The sequence below is a fragment of the Tursiops truncatus genome, chromosome 3, assembly GCF_011762595.2.
Source record: "Tursiops truncatus isolate mTurTru1 chromosome 3, mTurTru1.mat.Y, whole genome shotgun sequence".
Classification (NCBI taxonomy): domain Eukaryota; kingdom Metazoa; phylum Chordata; class Mammalia; order Artiodactyla; family Delphinidae; genus Tursiops; species Tursiops truncatus.
This window is the reverse complement of record NC_047036.1, coordinates 100,137,383-100,157,929: the sequence shown is the minus strand read 5'-3', so window position 1 is coordinate 100,157,929 and position 20,547 is coordinate 100,137,383. Positions and strand designations below refer to the sequence as shown.

Here is a 20,547-nt window from a genome sequence, read left to right as displayed (position 1 = left end):
AAATGTGTGTTGGGCAGTCAAATCAGCAGAGGTCCACGACACAATCCAAATGTGGTGGTTAATCATCAAGAGACAGAGACCAACAGTGATAGGTGAATATTGAAGTGTATCTAGACAATGGCCCAATCAATGATGAGTCTAATTAAAAGGTTAATAAAACCTGGTTCTGACTGTAGTTTTAAATTAAGCCATTAAATATTTTTCATTGAAATGCTTCCAGCACTGCCCAAACCCTGAGTGGCATGTGAACAACTCGTCCATTAAGCATCCCTTTCTAGTCAGCATTACCTATCTCCTACCCACAGCCTCCTACACATTCTTCTGGCCACTCCCATTCCCTTCTCTTTACCAAAATCTGAAACCCAAGGCTGTTTCTTCCTCAACCTCTTTGTTTAGCTTGGAAGATCAATCAAACACCAAAGGATTCTTTACTGACTTTTCAACATTTAACAAATGGTTATTTAAGTTTTTTTTTTAATCCAAAGTCAAACCTCCTTATTAAACATATAAAGAGAAAAAAATCAGATGAAATGCATATTTGAAACTGCCTTCTGAGTGCTAAGGCAGACTTGCTCTAGCCCCCTTTACTGAAACTTCCTGAGAGACACTGTGGAAATGAAAGATGGTTCTTCACTTCCACTTAAAGTACAATTCAGGCCTGCATTTTGAAAGAGACAGGTTTATTCATCACTTCAGCGTTAGCTGGCTTTGTTCCCTGTAAAATTTTACTTTTGGTTATTAAAATATTCACTGGAGGAAATAAATTTGTAACCCATTTCTCATATTACCTACACACAGAAAAACAAAATTTGATATCTTGGGGTTTATTTGCTGAAGGCGCTTCCCATAAAAGCGAGGAGTGTGGAAATTTGTCTGGTTAACTCCTTATGGATAAGTTAGTCACAATCGTTCCTCCGCCCACTTTCCCCCTCCCCCCTCCCCCCATCCCCGACTCTCGCCCCCAGCACCCTCCCCACCTCCCGACTTCCCGCCTCTGCAGGGCTGGTGACCTAATAGCATTTTTCTTCGTGCATATTTTGGCGTCGCCCCATGGCCTGGCTGGCTTTGCCTGTCTGAGTCTTTTGAAATTCCTGCATGTTCGCCCCAGATTAAGAGTGTGTCTCAGGATGTGTGTTCCGTTTTGTTCTTTCCCCTTAACGCTCCCTGTGCAACGTGTCTGGGGGGAGGAGGACAAGACGGGGAGGGGAGGGAGGGGCAGAGGCGAGGAGCTGTCCGCCTTGCACGTTTCCAATCACATTACGTGAACAAATAGCGGAGGGGCGGCCGGGCCAGAACGGCTTGTGTAACTTTGCAAATGTGCCAGAAAGTTTAAAATCTCTCCTCCTTCCTTCACTCCAGACACTGCCCGTTCGCCGGGGCCGCCACGCCGCTCCCCGTCGCCTTCCAGAAGGACTGAGAAAGAGGAGAGAGGCGAGTGCCACGTCCCAGCAGCCGCCTTTACTGGAGAGGGTCTGCAGCCCATCCTTGGCACTGCTTGGTGGGGACTGAGATAGACGCGAGCCCAGTCCGCCTCCCTAGTTGAAGATTTCTCCCTCCCTCTCGTGATTTGAGCCCCGTCTTTCTTTTTTTTTTTTCTCCGAGCTACGTCCTCCCGGAGCGGGGACAATCCAGCAAAGGGAGCGATGCGCTACGCCTGGACCGCACTCCTGCTCGGGCCGCTGCAGCTCTGCGCACTCGTGCGCTGCGCCCCGCCGGCCGCCGGCCACCAGCAGCCGCCTCGCGAGCAGCCGGCGGCTCCGGGCGCCTGGCGCCAGAAGATCCAATGGGAGAACAACGGGCAGGTGTTCAGCTTGCTGAGCCTGGGCTCGCAGTACCAGCCACAGCGCCGGCGAGACCCGGGCGCCACCGCCCCGGGCGCCGCCAACGCCACCGCCCCGCAGCTGCGCACGCCAATCTTGCTGCTCCGCAACAACCGCACGGTGGCGGCGCGGGCGCGGACGGCCGGCTCGTCTGGAGCCGCAGCTGGCCGCCCCAGGCCCGCCGCCCGCCACTGGTTCCAAGCTGGCTACTCAATGTCTGGGGCCCCGCGCACCGGTAACCAGACGGCGCCAGGAGAGCTCCCGGCGCTCAGTAACCTGCGGCCGCCCAACCGCGTGGACGTGGACGGCATGGTGGGCGACGACCCGTACAACCCCTACAAGTACACCGACGACAACCCCTATTACAACTACTACGACACATACGAAAGGCCCAGGCCTGGGAGCAGGTACCGGCCCGGATATGGCACCGGCTACTTCCAGTATGGTAAGCACCCCCAAGTCCCCGGAAACACCCGCGCACCCTTTCCCCAACTCTGTGGCTCCCCGACGTGGCTGCCTGGGCGCGGCAGGCCTCAGTCCATGCAGATCCCATCCCTCCCCCTGCTCCTGCAGAGGCAGCCCTGGAATCTGCTGCAAACCGCGCGCTTGGCCCCTCCTGCTTTCTTTCCACATTGCTTTGCAGCCCTCGGCGTCCCCATTCTTCTGCTAGCCGCAGCCCTACAACCGCAGTCCGGCTGGGTGAAGGGTGAGGAGTAAGGGACATGGAGGGACCCGGAGCCAGGGTGAGGGCCGCGGAGTTGTCTCACTGTTTTGCCTATCGCCTGGCTGACGTTTAGGTCTTCCGGACCTGGTGCCCGACCCCTACTACATCCAGGCGTCCACGTACGTGCAGAAGACGGCCATGTACAACCTGAGATGCGCTGCGGAGGAAAACTGCTTGGCCAGGTACCAGCTGTATCTCCTCGGCCCAGCTCCTCCGTCTTGGTTCCGGGGGTGCTGCCCAAGTGCCTGGTTCTGACCACTCTTGTTCCGTGCAGAGAGGAGTTGGGAAGTGGAACGTGTTCTCCTGGGCATGCTGACCTGGATGGAGAGTTAAAATTTTGAAGATTTCTGTGGGTTCTGACTTTCAAACTGTGGCACAAGTCAGGGAGATGAAACAAACCCTATCCTGGAGAGAGAGAGAGAGAGAGAGAGAGAGAGAGAGAGAGAGAGAGAGAGAGAGAGAGAGAGAGAGAGAGAGAGAGAGAGGGAGAGAGGGAGAGAGAGGGAGAGAGAGAGAGAGAGAGAGAGAGGGGGAGAGAGAGAGAGAGAGAGAGAGAGAGAGAGGGAGAGAGGGAGAGAGAGGGAGAGAGAGAGAGAGAGAGAGAGAGAGAGAGAGAGAGAGAGAGAGAGAGAGAGTGTGTGTGTGTGTGTGTGTGTGTGTGTGTGTGTGTGTGTGTGTCTCCTATTCTTTTTCCAAGATCCTTAAACTCTGGAGCCAACTGTTTCCAATAAGGTTTTATTAAACTATAACGTGGAAAAAATACTGTAATGGAAGAGCTTGTTAATACCCCTTTAAAAGTTTGGAAGCCACTTTGCCAGTACGCACCCCTTATTGGGTGTCATAGTTTTCTTCTTTTATTTGAAGCCACAATTAACTTAGTTATTTTGGTATTACTTCAGCCAGAATAAGAGCATGAGCAAGAGCTTTGTTTTTGCATTAGTCCTAAAATAAAATCTTAGCAATTTGGGGAATGGAATTCCCTGAGTTTGCTGCTGGGAAACCAGCAGAGGGAGCAAAAGATGATTTGATAAGATGCATAAAAAATTTTTTTAATGTAAAATAAGGTCATCAATAGTTTTTAAATATATATATTCACACAAAATAAATAAGAAAAAATTTATTTTGTAAATTTCTTCCACTTCCTTTATAACTGTCCAGCTAAAAGAAGAAATCCAAGCTCATCATCTTCATTCTAGAGTCTTGCACCACACACCATTGCACTCCCTATATTACTACAGTAATGCCGTTGTTTTAAAGATAGTTACTAAATTATTTATCTAATCTGGGAATACTCTTTTATTAGAGTTACTTCCCCACTTTACATCTTAGTTAACTGTTTAAGAAAAAAATGTATGCAAAATGCCCTGGTCTCTTGGAACTGATAGCCTAGTTGGGGGAAGAGGGTAGTGACCATTATAAAATGGAAAGGTTTTGCTTATAATTTTGTCTTTAGTTAATATTCTGTGAAAATAATAATGTTTCTTTTTTCAAAATCACAGCTCAGCATACAGGGCAGATGTCAGAGATTATGATCACAGGGTGCTGCTAAGATTTCCCCAAAGAGTGAAAAACCAAGGGACATCAGATTTCTTACCAAGCCGACCGAGATATTCCTGGGAATGGCACAGTTGTCACCAGTAAGTGGATAGGCCTCTTGGGTACTTTTGAGTTGCTTTTTCATTTTACAGGTGATTCTTGATATGACAAATTCTTACACAAAGAGAGAAAATTGCTGTTATTTACATTTAGAATTTCTCTGTGTGATTTGACATAATCAAGGAAATCTATCTTTAAAATAATACATCAACTACTATATCCTGTTATCTTTTAAACTGGAAACTCTAAGCCCAGCTTATTAAAACTGTTGATAGGATACAGCAATTAGCTTCACTAGAATTTTATCCCAGTATACTACAGGTAAGAGTTCTAAAAAAGCCTATTACAGTCAAGATCATCTACAATTAGTTAGCATTTCATAGCATTTAATAAAGATCACACATTATGAAAAGGATTCAGATACTGTTCTCAAAGAAAGATGTAGATGACTTACTCCATGAACTGAGAAGGGCCTACCTCAATCTTTTAAAAGGCCTGTATCAAACCCAAGCAAAAGGTAGTTGCTTGTTTTATCCTAAATTTAAATATTTTCACATAAGGTAATTCTATAGTTTGACTTGGTAACTTGCCTAGGTGTTTACTGCCAGGAAATCCTGTTTTGTGCCCTTAAACTTTCTATAGTTCAAGCCATTTCTTCTTGTTCTTTCCTTATGTGAGAAGATGAACAGCTCAGCACCTTCACTTTAATGAAAGGAGGAAAATAGATGTGAGCACCTAATTTGCTGATAAAATAGAATTATTTCTAAATACAAGTTTATACTAGTTAAATAATAATGGTGGATAAAACATGTCTTTATTTCTCCTTTGCATTTTAGTAAGGATTTTAAATGTGTGAGAACACATTTTTTGAAAATTTCACAGAAACCTCCCAAGAGACAAGTGCTCTTCTATTTTGGAATGAAGCATCGGTAGTGGCAGCCAAAGGAGATATACTAGATAACATATGGCAAGTTTCACTTAAACAAAGATAATTTACTATCTCTATTTAATATTCAAATATAAAACAGAGTGAAATAGAAAAGCAACATACTCAAAGTAGGTCTTTTTTTCCTAGTAGCAAAGTTAAAGCCTTATAATTTTGATAGATTTTTGTCCTGGAAAAAAAATCTAGCATGAATCTACCTTTAAGAAGATCAACTTGATCTCAATTTTGATGTGAAAACAAGTGCAGGAAGCAGTGGGGATGTCATCTAGAATCCTCGTTGCTTTCTCTGTATGTTACTGACCACTGTCTCTGTGTTGTGTGGGACATTAGACATTACCACAGCATGGATGAATTCAGCCACTATGACCTGCTTGATGCCAGCACCCAGAGGAGAGTGGCTGAAGGCCACAAAGCAAGTTTCTGTCTTGAGGACACATCCTGTGACTACGGCTACCATAGGCGGTTTGCATGTACTGCACACACACAGGTAGGGTGGCAACCTGGAATCAAGAACCCACAGGCTTCAGAGAGAAAACAGTCTTCTATTTTCTTTCCTGCAGGCTGTCTTTTTAAAAGAAAAAACTATTTTATTTAGGGGGTCATCTAGTCCATATGGTAAATTATTGGGAAAAGGAAAGGGATGGCTTGATGATCCAAATTACTTTTAAAGTATTTCATCATCACAGAAAGTCAATGTGCCTACCTGTTATGTTCTACAGTGAAAAGCAGTAGTTTATTATCTGAAAAAATCCTAATGGTTTCCAGTTTCTGCACTCATTCTGTATTCTTTAACTTGATTGGTAAGCAATTGTAGAAAAGATATCTGTTTTGTCACCTGCAAAACTATTCCTCCCTCTACCTATTAAACTAAAAATAGAATGGTGATTGGGATTAGCAAAAGGCCAGAAAATAAGTTTCTTAAAAAGTACTTTTAAAAATGTCTCTTTTAATCATATGAAGAAGAGCAGAGGACACAGTTTCTTTCTCCATGCATATATATTTAAACCTACAGTATAATTGATGTCAGATGTCCTTTGGATGGATTTTTAAAAAGAGTGCTGTCCTAAGCAGTTTGTATGTCTTATAATGGGAAAATGTGTGTCATTTAAAAGCTGTGCCAGTATTTCCATAAGAAACCCTAATTTGTAAAAGGACATTATAATTTTACTCCAGCGGAAATCTTGGCAGGAAGTAGTGAATGTACATAACTCAGGGCACAAAAGGATCAGCAGCTGGCATCTTGGGAAGCAAATTCCAGGGCTGTGGCAGGAAGCTTTCTGGTGACCTAAATGTTATCGTTGCTTCTTTCCCTCAGCTTAGAACATCATAGCAATTGGAGGGGTAAGGGTTCAATTCCTCTCGCCCTGGGGCAGGACTTACCCTTTAAGCAAAAGAGATGTAACCTACCCACACATTACACATATGTGTATATAGAGGTCCCCTTTTCACTCAGTGATCTCTAAGTCCCACAGCACCCACCTGTGCAGTGGACCTGGAGTTTATTTTCTTCCTTTAGAAAAAGAGGCACTCTGGACAGCTCACTGCTGAAATATTTGAATCTAAGACTATAGGTATTTATAGCATGTGAGTCCCCCAGTTCCGTGGGGGGTGACCCTACTTCTTTTTATGTGGTAGCTTCCTTTTTTTTTTTTAATATCTTTATTGGAGTATAATTGCTTTACAATGGTGTGTTCGTTTCTGTTTATAATGAAGTGAATCAGCTAGGTAGCTTTCTTGTTAATTATCCTCCGTTTGTGTCCTATTTAACCATTATTCACTAGGTCTTACACTACAAATGACTAATGTATTTGTGTTTTTCACTAGACTGGTGTTTCTTGAACATGGGCTTCATTTAAAGGGAAAAAAAAATTCTCACAAAGTCCCAGTATTGACTTAGATTAGTTGTATTATAAAGTTTTTAAATGTATCCAAAAGTAATACTAGATAGGACTTCTTTATATTTATACTTTCATATAAGTTCTTAGATAACAAATTTACATATTAAATATATACGAAACTAGAAAGTTACATTAACCTCATTAATTTATGTAACAAACAGTTATGTTTTGCTAAAACCAAATCGTTAATCTATATAGGCTTGGCTAAGGTTCTACATTTTTTTAAAAGTTTTTAAAGTGTGAATACAGGAAATGCCTGTTTGTTTACTGCCCTGAAAAACTCCTTTTTTGTTTGCCAGTTCAAATAATCAAAGCTTATACTTAAATTCTGCCACTTGAGTAAGGTAGAGTGGCAATTTCAGCATTCTTTAAAGTTCTTTTGTTCACTTAAAGGTAAGATAAGCATTGTAGCATTATTTAAACCAGTCTTAAATGGGTATCTAATCCAGTGAATCCCTTACAGTGCCATGAAGGTGGTGGTGGTGGTGGTGGTAGTAGTAGTAGTAGTAGTAGTAGCAACAATAATAGCTAACACTTACTGAATATATATTATGTGCCAGAATCAGAATTATGTGCTGGAAATCAGAAACAGAAAATTCTTCATAATATATTGACTACTCAACATAAGGTTAACGAATGAGCACAAGTTGGTATGGACCAAAGTGGGAAAATGGTTCTCACTGCTGTGGCACAGGTACTCTTTGAGTTTGGCCTATCTGTACTACTGTGTGCTGTATGAGAGCACAGTTCTCCCCCATTCTTCCCAAATCAAACCACAGGCAAACCAGCACTAGTAGAACATGCTTTAGATGATTCTGCCATCTCTCTGGTGACCAAGGTGATCTTAAGCACCAAACAATTGTGGTTGCTGAAATTAAATCGTGGTATTGAGTTTAAATGATTCTAGCCTATACTTTTTAATTCATTTTGATTAGTATTAGAATGCAAATACAACAGTTAAAACATCTGATGAAGAACTAGTGGAATCAAGAATATACCTATAGACTCCAATTTGAGCAAATTTCACCAGGCTATAACTTTCTGGAGAGCAAGGACCATATCTTAGTGGTGTTTTTCTCTTCTCAGCCTGTAGAAGGCACTCATTTACTTATTGAAGTGACTATCTTTGCAAGTAGAGTTGATGTAGCAATCATCCCTTTAATACAACAAAATATTCAGTGATGATGTGAAAAAGAACATAGTGTGGTGGTTACAATCAGGGACCCTGGACCCCAAATGCCTAAACTCAAAACCAGCTCAGCCATTAACTAGCTGTATATTCTTGTGTGAGCTGTTTGACCTTATAGTGCCTCAGTTTCTTTATTTGTAAAATGGGTTAATACTACCTCCTGACTCATGTAGTTGTGAGAATTAAATTTATATATTTAACATGTTTAATTGATCCTGGCATATAATACATAGTTCATAAGTGTTAACTATTCAAAAATGCAATATGACTCTGCCCTTGGGGAGCTTACAATCTCTAGTTAGATATATTCTTATATAGTATGACTTTAATATAGAGGAGAGAAGGATAAATACCATAAAATCTATACACAGAGTATCTTGGATATTCAGAGTATAGGAAGGTAATTTCCAAGAAGAGAAATTGGAGAGTTCCACTGATGACAAGACATTTGAGTCAAGTTGATTATTACATGGCCTTTATTCCTGAACTGGTAATATTCAAGAATTTTGGTAGAGGCCTATTTTGTCACTTAAGATTGTATTTATCACTAGTGATTTATGACAATTTTAAGAAGCGAGATGTACTACTACTTATATTAGTCCTGTATTTTTTTTAGCTGGAGGTGCTATAAGGCTGAGTAATATATACTTCTCAAAGGAGATGCAATATAAGTATAGTTTTATGTCAAACTCTTGTAAGTACTAACTTAAAATTTAATTTGCAAATAATAAGCATATTCTTTAGCACATTCTAGCCATATACCATCTTTTTAATTTTTGAATTTTATTTGTTTCAGGGGCTGAGTCCTGGCTGCTATGATACCTATAATGCAGACATAGACTGCCAGTGGATTGATATTACAGATGTAAAACCTGGAAACTATATTCTAAAGGTAGAGAACTTTGAATATGTACCCATAATTTACTTCAGTTGCAACTCATGGGCCTCTTCTCTGGATTCCAATGTTAAATAATCACGGTCCTTCAAGCAATTATACATCTTCCAGAAGTACTTCTAAACCAACCTAGATATATTTTAAAAATTCTTATTTGAAAGAACTTAGGGAAAAATATACAGCCTCTTTCGATAACTTCTCCAGAGTTGAACCATGTGCCTAACTTACACCCCCTCCCTGCTTGATTTAGTTGGAGCACATTGCCTCTGTTCTAGCCCTGTGAAAATAGGAAGAAATTAACCAGTAAACACTGCTAATAAAATCTGAAACACAGATGATGTTTATGTTGCCTAGGTCAGTGTGAACCCCAGCTACCTGGTTCCTGAGTCAGACTATACCAACAATGTCGTCCGCTGTGAAATTCGCTACACAGGACATCATGCATATGCCTCGGGCTGCACAATTTCACCGTGAGTCCTATTTGCCTAGCTAAGTAATTCTCCTGACAATGAGTTTTAGTTCATTGATAGGCATTATACACATTTGTTTTCACTACTACTGCAGCTTCCTTGTAAAATAGACCAAAGGTAGAAAACGGTAGCTTCTGTACTATAACATAATTAGAGCTGATCTTTTTTTGATAATGCTAGAGAATGGAGAAGGGGATGTACTCAGGTTTTTATCACCCTGAAACTTAGCTTTTAAGACAAGACACAGAGCACATTGTTTACCCTCAAAGTCTATGGCAGCTGAATCTGTAAAATATGCAATATGCAGTGTGGATAACCTTGTGGGAGCCCAGAGAGTTGGGTTTCCCGCCTCTTCCCCATAGTCCATGAAGGAGCCCTGAAGAAATTCCTAGAGTTCTTCAAAGTACACTTTGAAAGTGACTGTCTTAAAGCAAGCAGCTGAAGAGGTCAGACCACCTGTTCTGTAGAAATCAAGATTTCACATATTTGAGTTCTACAAACACAAGTAATAGGGAAATACCCTGCAAAAGGAGGCTTGTATGGAGGTGCCTTCATAATTTTCCTAGTCCTGAAACCCTTCCTTGAATGAAATCTTAGAAGGAATCCCAGCATGTAAATATTACAGGTGTGGTGCTTTGATGAGAGTAATTAAAGGGTAGTTTTGCGTTCTTGTCTCTCTGTCCCACCTTGACCCCTTAAGCACTGCCTGCTCTAGTGATGCTGGGTTATAGATTCTAACTACATATGCCACCTGGGAGTGATACCTTCCCAACACAAGAACACCATTAGAGTGATACTGAACACATGTCAGCTTTGCTGTGATGTAAGAGTGCCTATGGATCATGCAGAAAGGTGTCTAACAGAGCTACACTAGAAACTTAAAATTTATAGAAATTTCTCCCTGCTACACAAACCAAGTGGTTGCTGCAGATGAACCTGTAGTTGGTGGGCTTTCCAAAGTACAGATAAACCTATCTGGTTGTGCATATTTTGCCCACTACTGGGGATCCTAGCCAGGAGGAAGGTGGAGCTTAAAGTGCATTGGGCTACATTCATCTTGGAGGGGAGCCTTTTCCTTATTTCCATAGAGAAGCAAAGCCTGTGCTTTTTAAGTGTCATCATAGCATTAGAGACAGATGTAGTCTATGACAGCAAAGGTGTAGCACTGAAAGAAGATTATCAAGTATATTCTTCTGAACATGCCCAAAATACAGAAAACCTGGCTGTTTATGGCCCATATTGTGTGGAGCTGATCACCGTATAACTGAAAATCCCCAGAAGAGGAGGAACTTAAAGTAAAATAATTTAAAATAAGTGGATTAATTTCCCTTAATTTTTATAATTCCTTAATTTATTCACTCATTATGTATTCATTGGCACTTTCATTTTTGATACAAGATGAAAATTCCATGGTGGGGGGTAAAATAAAATGCAGTCAAAACAGGATGATCTCTGCTACAATAAGCTAAGTGACTCTCAGGGACAACTGCTGCCCTCCCATGAGGAAAAGGTCTGGTGAGGTGATTCTGTTGTTGTATAGAAGGTGTCTTGCTTGTCATCAGTAGAATCCATTGAATTGGGTATTGCTAGATATTTAGAACAAATAAAACTTGTTATTTTGTTCCAGCATAGTTTCTTTCTCTTTTTTTTAGCCACTTGTCACTGACTAAATTGCAAGAGTGGTTGATGTAAAATTTTAATGAGCAATATTGATCAGATGAAAATATGAAAAAATGAAAGGACCCATAGGTAGTGATTTATAATAAAATAACGAGCTCATACTTCTCTACGAGTGGAAAATAATGGGAGAAGTACAGAAACCTTGACTTGCGAAAGAAACCCTCACCTTTAGAATGATGCTCACCTCTTATATTTTGACTTTCACTTTCGCCTCCCTTGGTAGGGATCAGAGTTCAGAGGAAGGCGAAATTTTCTCTGGCTGAGATTCAGGAGTGGCTTTAGGACAGCATTTGAATTGGGCCTTGAGGGCTGAGGAGGACTGCACTGGAGAGAGTTAAGGAAGGGCATGCTGGGAGGAGTCAACATCACCTGCAACTGCATGGCAAGAAGAAATTGCAGGGCATGTTTGGAAAAGCAAGTCTTCTAGTCTGGCTAAGGCATAAGTTTCATGGGCAAAAAGAATGGAAAATTTGGGACCAGATCAAAGTGAGCACTGAAGAGCAAGCTAAAATGTTTGAACTTCATCCTGGTGGCCACGGGGAGTCTTTGAAGTTTCTTGAGCAAGGTGTGTATCTTGCCTAAAGCCATGTGGTCAGTCCATGGCTCTGTAAGCAAGTGCGTGTGATTCCGTTGGTAACGTTATTGTACTTTTTTTTAACTCTTAAAGACACATCACCTCTTAGTTCACCGATTGTTTTTCATGCTAATCAAATATTTGAGAGCATTCTATTGGTGTGTAAAAACCACCCAGTAAGAAAGTGTCTGCCTTTGATGTGTCCTATCTCCCTCATCTTCCTCACTGTAAATCCAACGTATGAACCAGGTAACTCTGTGGCCCAGTTCAATTCTAAGATACCATGATTAAGTTCTTTTTTCATAGAAATGACTATTTGGAAACTGATGGTTTATGATTTGGACTAAGTGATTCTTATTTCATTTATGTGGGGATCTATGATCACAGTATAAATACAATATTAGGTTTATTGGCTTTGACCCAGTCTCGGCCTGTTAATGTAACATTCTACATCCAGAACCATGCTGGGAAAGGACTAATGCAGGACAGTGCAGAGGTCATGAACCTGCTTCTTAGTGGACATGCCACACTTGCTGCAAGGAGTGAACTCACCGGGCCAGGGCTGCTGTTCCTATAAATCCTGCTTTAGCCTTGATTGTTTCAGAGGATGTTTCTTTTAACTCTAAAGATCAAGTTTGTAGGTATCAGGCATACACTTTCTGCTACTGACATAGTCACTTTCTTCAAATCAGTATTAAAATAATGTATTAATGGATAATTTCAGAAGGTGACTATCCCTTTGGTTGAGGGAAATTGCTATCTATCTATCCATCTATCTGTATACACAGACACATATTTTAAAAAGGTGACTTTAAACTTGTCTACTATACTCATTCAGAGTATTATCAGGTTAATAACTTGTCTTATTTTGTTTTCTTAATCTAGGTATTAGAAAGCAAGCCAAAACTTCCAATGGATAAATCAGTACCTGGTGTTCTGAAGTGGGAAAAAATAGATTAACTTCAGTAGGATTCATGTATTTTGAAAGAGAGAACAGAAAACAACAAAGGAATTTTTGTTTGGACTGTTTTGTAACAAAGCACATAACTGGATTTTGAACATTTAAATCGGCATTATTTTGGAAATTTTTAATATTATCATTCACATTACTTTGTGAATTAACGCAGTGTTTCAAGTCTGTAATTGCACACTTGGCTCTTTCAAAGAAATCCAAATTTCTTATGCTCCTTCTGAAATTATAGTGCAAAACGAAAAAAAATATTTCAATGAATGAGTCAAAATTATTTTAAACTGAGAATTTTCTAAAGTTCTGAAACTTTAGTGAACCATAATAATAACTGGCTTATATATGTCCTAGAATAGATTACTTTAGAAATGAGGCTCCTACTGTTTAAATAGATATGGACACATTTGGTGCTGAGGAAGGAACAAACACGTTACCATTGGTGTCAAGAAATATTACTATATAGCAGAGAAATGGCAATATATGTATTCAGATAGTTACACCCTATATAAAATTTATGTTTACATTTTAAAATTAGTAGATAAACTCCTTTCTTTCTGTCAAGTGTAAAATTTCATTCTGACTTAAGTCAGCTTTTGTTTTGGAATTAATTAAGTAATTGAGCTGCCCAACTCCTGTCTGACCTTTGTTGATGCTCCCCTCTATTCTTTAGTTTTCCTACAGGCAGAGACCTTTTAATTGGCATTCTTAAAATTACTGTTCTGGGGACTGCTATACATAGGACAACTGTGTCAATGGGAAGTCATTCTGATGATAGATGTAATACATCCAGAGATAGTATGCATTTAAGTATATTAAACTATTAGCCAAAAAAATTTCCTTGCTTACATGAAAATCATTCAAACAAGTACCCCAAACCACAACTGTCTCTAAAATACTTAGAAATATTAATGAAAAACACCTTAGGATTTTCAACTTTTCTACATTTTTTAAATGATCAGCTTTAAAAAGAATAAGACTGAAAAATTTTAAATTATCCAGAATAAATGACAATGTATATGGATACAAGAACATTATCCTAGGTCATCCAGGAATCAGTCATACATGTTTTTTTGTGTGTGTCTGAAATATAATACAAATTAGCAAAGCACATAGCATTATATACTTGAGATGTTGGTCAATAAGGAAAGAAACAACAACTTTCTGCAAAACCAAGGACTGTGTTGCATGAGACAGCTGTGATTTTATTTTAAACTGTGAAACAATGTGCCACAACAGAATTTGGAGAATTTCTATTTTTCTGAGATTCAAAAGTTACAGAAAGAAATCAAATTACACGTTTAAGTTAGTGGTGCTTAAGCAGAAATTTTCCTCCCTTAACCAGTATTAAAATCTCAAGCAAGGTATTTCCAGTGCCAGCACACATTAGGTAGAATTTAAAAGTGAGTTGGCATCCCTGTATTATATGTCATAGAGCTGTAATGTCAACACCAGCTACAAGTAACCGTTCTGCACTCAACGAGTGCCTAGCAAGGCAAGAGGGGCTAGAGATGGACAGTAATCAAGGGTAGATAGAGTGGGCCACATGATCCTCATCTGCCAGGGCACACACTTACCAAGAGACAATACAGACAGCTTGATAGAGACCCAGAACTTCCACTGAGCTAGTGTCTGAGCTATGGGATAGCTTCTTTGATGTACCTCTTTGCCTTAAATTGCTTTTAGTTTTAAGACTGTAGAATGATCCTTTTAAATTGTAATCTTTTCTAATAGAGATATTTTAATATACTTGCTTTTTAAAAAACAAAAACTACTGTCAGTATTAATACTGAGCCAGACTGGCATCTACAGATTTAAGACCTGTCATTTCATTAAGATTCTTACCCCTACACTAAAAACTAGCTAATATCATGGCCTTTGGATACATATGAGAAGATGTATTTACTATCATTCCATGGGCCTTCCATCTATCTGTACATCCATCATCATTTAAAGGCCTAATATACACTAGGCACTCACATGCTAGGCATTGGGATATGAAAATGATTATCCCTAACCTCAATAAGTATTTGAAATGTCATTATAACCCATGAGGTTCAGCTTATTTCATTTTTAACATCATAAGTACATGTCTAAAAGAATTTCTGTTTTAAGCACTATTGTTTTTCATGACCATAGTTTATTAAAGAAAATGTTAAAAATGAATAGATATATGCATGTATGTGTTACTAATAGTTAAAACTATGTTTCCAACCCCTGAAGTGTCTGCCTTTTAAATGTAACACATACTATTTCGTTGATTTTAGAAAAAAACAGTTTCAATTAAGAGGCTAAAGATTCTCACTTATTCCTTATATAAATATTCCTCCCCACCCCTAAACACTCCCACATAACTCACAAGTATTGATTTAACACTCAATATTTTTGAACCTCAAGTAATCTCTTCTCTGAATAACCACCAAGACTCACAGATAATGATTAGCTGGTAAAATTTATCCATTAATAAAATAAAAAATATAATCCAGTCTTACCAAACTCTAAATAAAAAATCTTTTAAATAGGAAGTAGAAACGATACAAAGAATGTTGAGTACTGAAAAGAGACTGGTTTTTAAACTAATAAGAACTGTGAAAAAGTTGGCTAAATGGAAAGATAACTTAGTGAGTCTTCCACATGCCATATTAGTGGCCTCATAATTATTCAGACCACAGTCTGTATTAAAGATGTCTTGACCTTTGAGGCTAGGATTCAGTCTCGCAACAGTACCATAACATACAAACACATAACTTGCCTATTTCCAGGAAATCTTTATATTTTTACATAATGACTTTATTCACAATTGCTATCATCTAATTATTCACTAGGCATTATTTTTAATAATGAACAATTTTTTTTCTCCTTGACCTCATAGGAGATAATCACACTCATAAACGTTCCCCATACTTAGATTGTAGAGGAAATGCAGTTCACTAAAATTATCATGGTACTAAGAATTTATCTTTACCAAATTTGTTAAAATATTGAATTTATGGTCAGAAGATATTTTGTTTTAAAAATAGCTTGTTTTGATAGTTAACAGTATAACTGATAAATAAAAATTACCCTTTTCTATATTTTTTATGTTTAGAATTCATATTCACAATCAATATATTCAATCAATAGCCATATTTCATTCCCAGCTACCAAAAGTCCTGGGCCACTTTTGAACACTTAAAGCATTTCATTTAACCTTCTAGCCAAAATGGTGCTGAATTATTTCAACTTGAATGTAAAATGTGTTGTCTTAGCTCACAGGATATAAACATTTAATATATAACTGCTTGCTATGAACTGAGTAACATGTGATTTGGTATTGTAATGTTTTTAATGAAGTTTTAGTTTCTCCCAAATTTTTCAGGAATTCTAGTTGTAAAACATTTTTAACTTTTTTGAAGAGCTCTTATTTTAAATGCCCAGACACTGGCTTTATATTCTTCTTTACACTCTCACATTCTTTTATTATATGCCTACACTATGATTGCAAGATTATGTAAAAATGCCTTGAATAAATGATTTCAAGTGTCTAGAGTGGTCATTTATTATTACATATAAATAAATGATATGAATTTCACTTTAGATTAAGATCTTAAAGCCATGTGTATGGTTGGTGGTTTTGCTTAATTGCCTTTTGTATTAACAAATTATTTAACAAGCTCACATGACTTGAAACTTGTCTGTGATGGATAAAAATCTAGCTGACGTTTTAAAAAGAAACTATCATACATGAACAGATTCTAATGTTTGTCATCATTACCGACCACTTCCAAGGATGCAGGGCAAGCATTGTAAGAATAACCACTCTCTGTTTTGATTAGCATTTCTTAGAAATATACAAGAGCATATATACACCCAGGGGACACATCCAGCTCTAGATACAAATTATTTATATGAAGAAAAATATTGCTATCTTAGTAATCCTTATTTAAACGTGTACCAGATTAGCCTGGAAGCTGGTAACCTGAGAGGACAAACAGGCCCCAAACTGTGGGCAAGTGTTTTGGGAGGACAATTTGAAAAATTAACCCACGAACAATTCACCTTTAAGGAGCTCTTGCAGGCAAAGTAGACGTAGGCTTGTGTCTGGCAATTTTCAGATTTGACATTAGCAGGACATTAGTGACACTGGAAACCACCAATCTCCTGCTTTCCTCACCTGCTCAAGGCAAAATATGTTATTAGTGTAAAAGATGTTTACCTTTCTCTCATCAGTGTTGACTGTTTCAGGCACTGTTCATTATTATTAGCTCACTAACCAAAGATAGGGAAAGGCAGGTTTTCCCTTCTATCAGAAACTTTGACTGCCTTAAGTTACTCATTTATTAATATTTCTAATCCTTGCCACATATTAGTAGGTAATTAACACATAGGTTGAATAAATCACTTAAAGCATGTATTAAGGAATTCTAGTTTCACAAATACTCTACTCAAAAAGAACCCCACAGTAAAATAACTATGGGAAATGTTATCTTTATGGTGGCGATTCACAATACATATTACCATGTTAAAGATTCTGAGAAGCCCTGCAGGAAAGAAACCAGTTTGCTAGCCAGTGTTTCTCAAATTTATTTTGCCACAAGTCTTCTTTTTTTTTTTTTTTAAATAGCACTTGTTATCCTGTTAAACTTTTTTGTCTTCTTGGAAAACTCTGGAATATGACATATTAAGTAATTATCAATTCATAAAAATAAGATCATTTACAAATTACTTAAAGTATGATTGAGGTAGCATTTGCACTATAGGACATAGGAATACCTGAAACCCACCAATTTACTGCCTGCCTTGCTTCCAAAAAACTGCATGGTTAAATAGGGTCCTTTCAAAGGAAACGATTATTTCAGCTTCTAAATCATGTTCTCTTTCAGAAGGAAACAGAGATCTTTCTTATTTGTTAGGTAACTTGAAAGCTTTATATACCCCTAATTAAAATCTCTCCTCTCCTACATATTGTTTATAACATTCAGGATGAACCAGTCATTTTCTTCATGGCTCATTCATTTTGTATAACTGAAATTATTATGTTATACATAATAGCATAGCTTAAATAAATTTCAATTAAATCTTAGTACTTCTCACAGTGGGCAGGGAAAAACAAAACTGCTAATGACTTGGAAGGACATATGCATGTATTTACAGTTTGCAATAATTTGCTGTTTAAACTGTTGATAATAGGCACCAACTTTGGAGAGAGAAAAAACAGCCGCAAACCACAAGGTGAACCATCAATACAATGACCAAGAACATGTCTTTGCTGATGTTAGAAATACAGTATTTCCAGTTCCTAATTCCTTTAAATACCAAGTCAAGCCAGAGTTCATGACACAACTGTACATAATAGGGACTAGGGACAAATGCAATGATAGAAGCTTTTAAGAGATAACTCCTTTTAAAAATGAATCAATAATGCTGGATGTTTATTCACATATCTTTACTGAACTAATGCATACATTTGGAGCCTGAAAATTTTGGAGCCAATATTGCCAACCAGTCATTTGCAAACTAGTGAATTATACCATTGTCATACAGCAAACCATGAGAATCAACCATTTTCAATTATTACAACGACAGTTTTTCAGTGAGATGGTTTTAGGAAAAAAACTTATAACAATCTATAGTTGGGTTGATGCTGGGGCTAAGATTCATGGATATATAAACAATCTGATAGTTGTGATCACTTCACTTTTGTTTTAGGGCTCTTTGGTTTCTGGTAACAGGAATATATTTTAAACTTGATTACTCCAAAGAGGAATTTTTAGGCTTATGTAACCAAACAGAGGAGGGGCAAGTTAGGGTTTGCCTCAGGAGCAGATGGAACCAGGAAATCAAATACTATCAAGACCACATTCTTGCTACCTTTTCTCTGTTTGTGTGTCAACTTCATTCTCTTAATTTAGTTTCTCAATAAGGATGGAAACCTTATTGCCTGCAGACCTGGGTACACACCAACATAGCTTGTTGATCAGAAAGAAAATGGCATTAGCCTGTTACTCAAGTGTGAAAATTCTAAGGGAAGGCATTTCATAGGCTCAGTCTGGGTCATGTGCCAATGTCCGTTCCAGTCATTGTGGATACTATGACAGGTCCAACTGAGTCAAGTTCTTTACCCTATTAAATCACCAAAGTCAAGGAGACAGAGTCAAGGAAGAGGATGGCTACTCCCATCCAAAGCAAGTGACTGCATTTTTGGCTTCATGTGTGGGTATGAGGGGAAGGTGGGGCATGGACAATGGTAACTCCAGAGGAAGGGGGTGAGTTATGATGGGTATTGTCAATGAAAAGATTACTGGGAGCCAGCAAGTCACTCAATTTATGTCCAGCAAAAAGACTAATAAAATCAATATCTATAAAATTCAACTCATAACGTTTCCTTCCAAAATACTCACCCACCTCATTTCTGTTAAGAGAACCCCATATTCTCTGTATCTAAGGGCTGACTATTCACCCAGAAAGAAGTAATGCCATCTTGCTCTCCCTTTCAAGATTATTCACCTCCCCTATTGGCAAGTCTGAACACCGTGTTCACTCTCACTCACCATTTCACGACATCTTTAGTAGGGCATTTCAGGAGGGAAGCTCATCTTTACACGTGCGAGAAGAATCCTAGTTCCTTTTTATTCAACCAGTCACCTTGAAGTTGCAAAAAAGAAAAAAAAATCCATCCAAAGAGGAAAAGGAAAACAAGTAAGAAAAAGAGCCATTCTTTTAAGATTTTGATCCTCCAAATGCTACCCATTCTCACTGACCCGTCTACTATCCCTCTACCCTGTTGGTTGTCTTTGACCATCAGTGAGAGACTCCATCTGGAAGGGGTATCTTAGAGAGGGAACGTTGTCTTCTTTAGTTCTGTTAGTTGTATTATGCTTCTAACACATTTACAGTCCCTGTAGAGTAGGTATAATTCAATGGCAGGTAAAGTGGGGAATGAAAACCTCAGAGAAAAGCACAGCAAAATATTAGTGTTCTGGAATAACTGCAGCTGTAATGAGAGGCTTGGGTGAGAGTAATAAGTAGTCAGCTATACCCATCCCTCTCCCAATATTATCTTAGTGTTTTCACCATTCTTTTAAATCCACAGTATAGAAAAATTTACATGGGATTGATGCTGGGGTGAGGCAGGAGTGGTGCACAGGTATGACAACTCATCCCAGATGTTTCTGAACCTGAGTCCAAGAGCATCAGCAACTGGGTTAAATTTGCTTTGCAGATGAGGATGAGGTCAGAGGAATGGGATGGAAAACATACATGGTGCAACTTCTTCACTAATTTAGGCAACTAGCTCTCTGGAAAGTGACCTACAAAGCCAAGATATTCTCCAAGGCCTAGGCTGACCAGAGTTGCCTTTTCGTCCGCAGGGAGTTATTCTGTTACTCTTTCAGAGTTTGAGAAGGTTTATCAGGAGCTAGGCACACATAGCCTTATTTCCTGCCCCCCTTCTCCCCAATTTTCTAAAAGGAATACTTTTGAGTATTAGAGACATGGAAAAAAATGACATTCTCCTTTTCTCTCTCATCATGTACAAGATTTCACAATTTAGCAACAGGGGTTCCTCTCTTAATGATCAACAAGAGGCCAATAACAGTGCTTTAACCTCAAACATTGGTCTCATTTGAATGTACTTAGAAAAAAATCTAAGAGTTAGACTTTGCCCTATCAGAGTATTTTAGATTTTCACTCAAAATCAATACTTCCATCCTGGTTCCACTGAAATCCTTTAAGTTGGTTATCATCAGTAAATAATTTTCATTTCCCTGCAGTAATTACTAAGGTAACAGTTCCTTAATATCATCAGATATC

The 20,547-nt window shown here is 38.7% G+C and overlaps 1 protein-coding gene across 2 annotated transcripts; it reads left to right on the top strand.

Moving 5' to 3' along the window:
• Positions 1-1,273: 1,273 nt before the first annotated feature.
• Positions 1,274-16,280, top strand: LOX (lysyl oxidase). Of its 2 annotated transcripts, XM_033853109.2 has the most exons (7): positions 1,277-2,265; positions 2,618-2,726; positions 4,044-4,181; positions 5,417-5,573; positions 8,970-9,065; positions 9,423-9,538; positions 12,678-16,280. In XM_033853109.2, exons 1-7 carry the CDS (start codon positions 1,644-1,646, stop codon positions 12,682-12,684), a joined length of 1,245 nt encoding a protein of 414 aa, XP_033709000.1. In that variant the 5' UTR covers positions 1,277-1,643; the 3' UTR covers positions 12,685-16,280. The 2 variants fall into 2 exon arrangements, with proteins under 2 accessions (XP_033709001.1, XP_033709000.1); XM_033853110.2 differs by lacking the exon at positions 12,678-16,280 and having other exon boundaries at positions 1,274-2,265; positions 9,423-9,542.
• Positions 16,281-20,547: the final 4,267 nt, after the last annotated feature.

Coding starts and splice junctions, on each gene's coding strand:
- LOX (XM_033853109.2), top strand. CDS start 1,644: ATGCGCTACGCCTGGACCGCACTCCTGCTCGGGCCGCTGCAGCTCTGC. Junction 2,266..2,617: donor CACCGGCTACTTCCAGTATG/GTAAGCACCCCC, acceptor GCTGACGTTTAG/GTCTTCCGGACCTGGTGCCC. Junction 4,182..5,416: donor GAATGGCACAGTTGTCACCA/GTAAGTGGATAG, acceptor GTGGGACATTAG/ACATTACCACAGCATGGATG.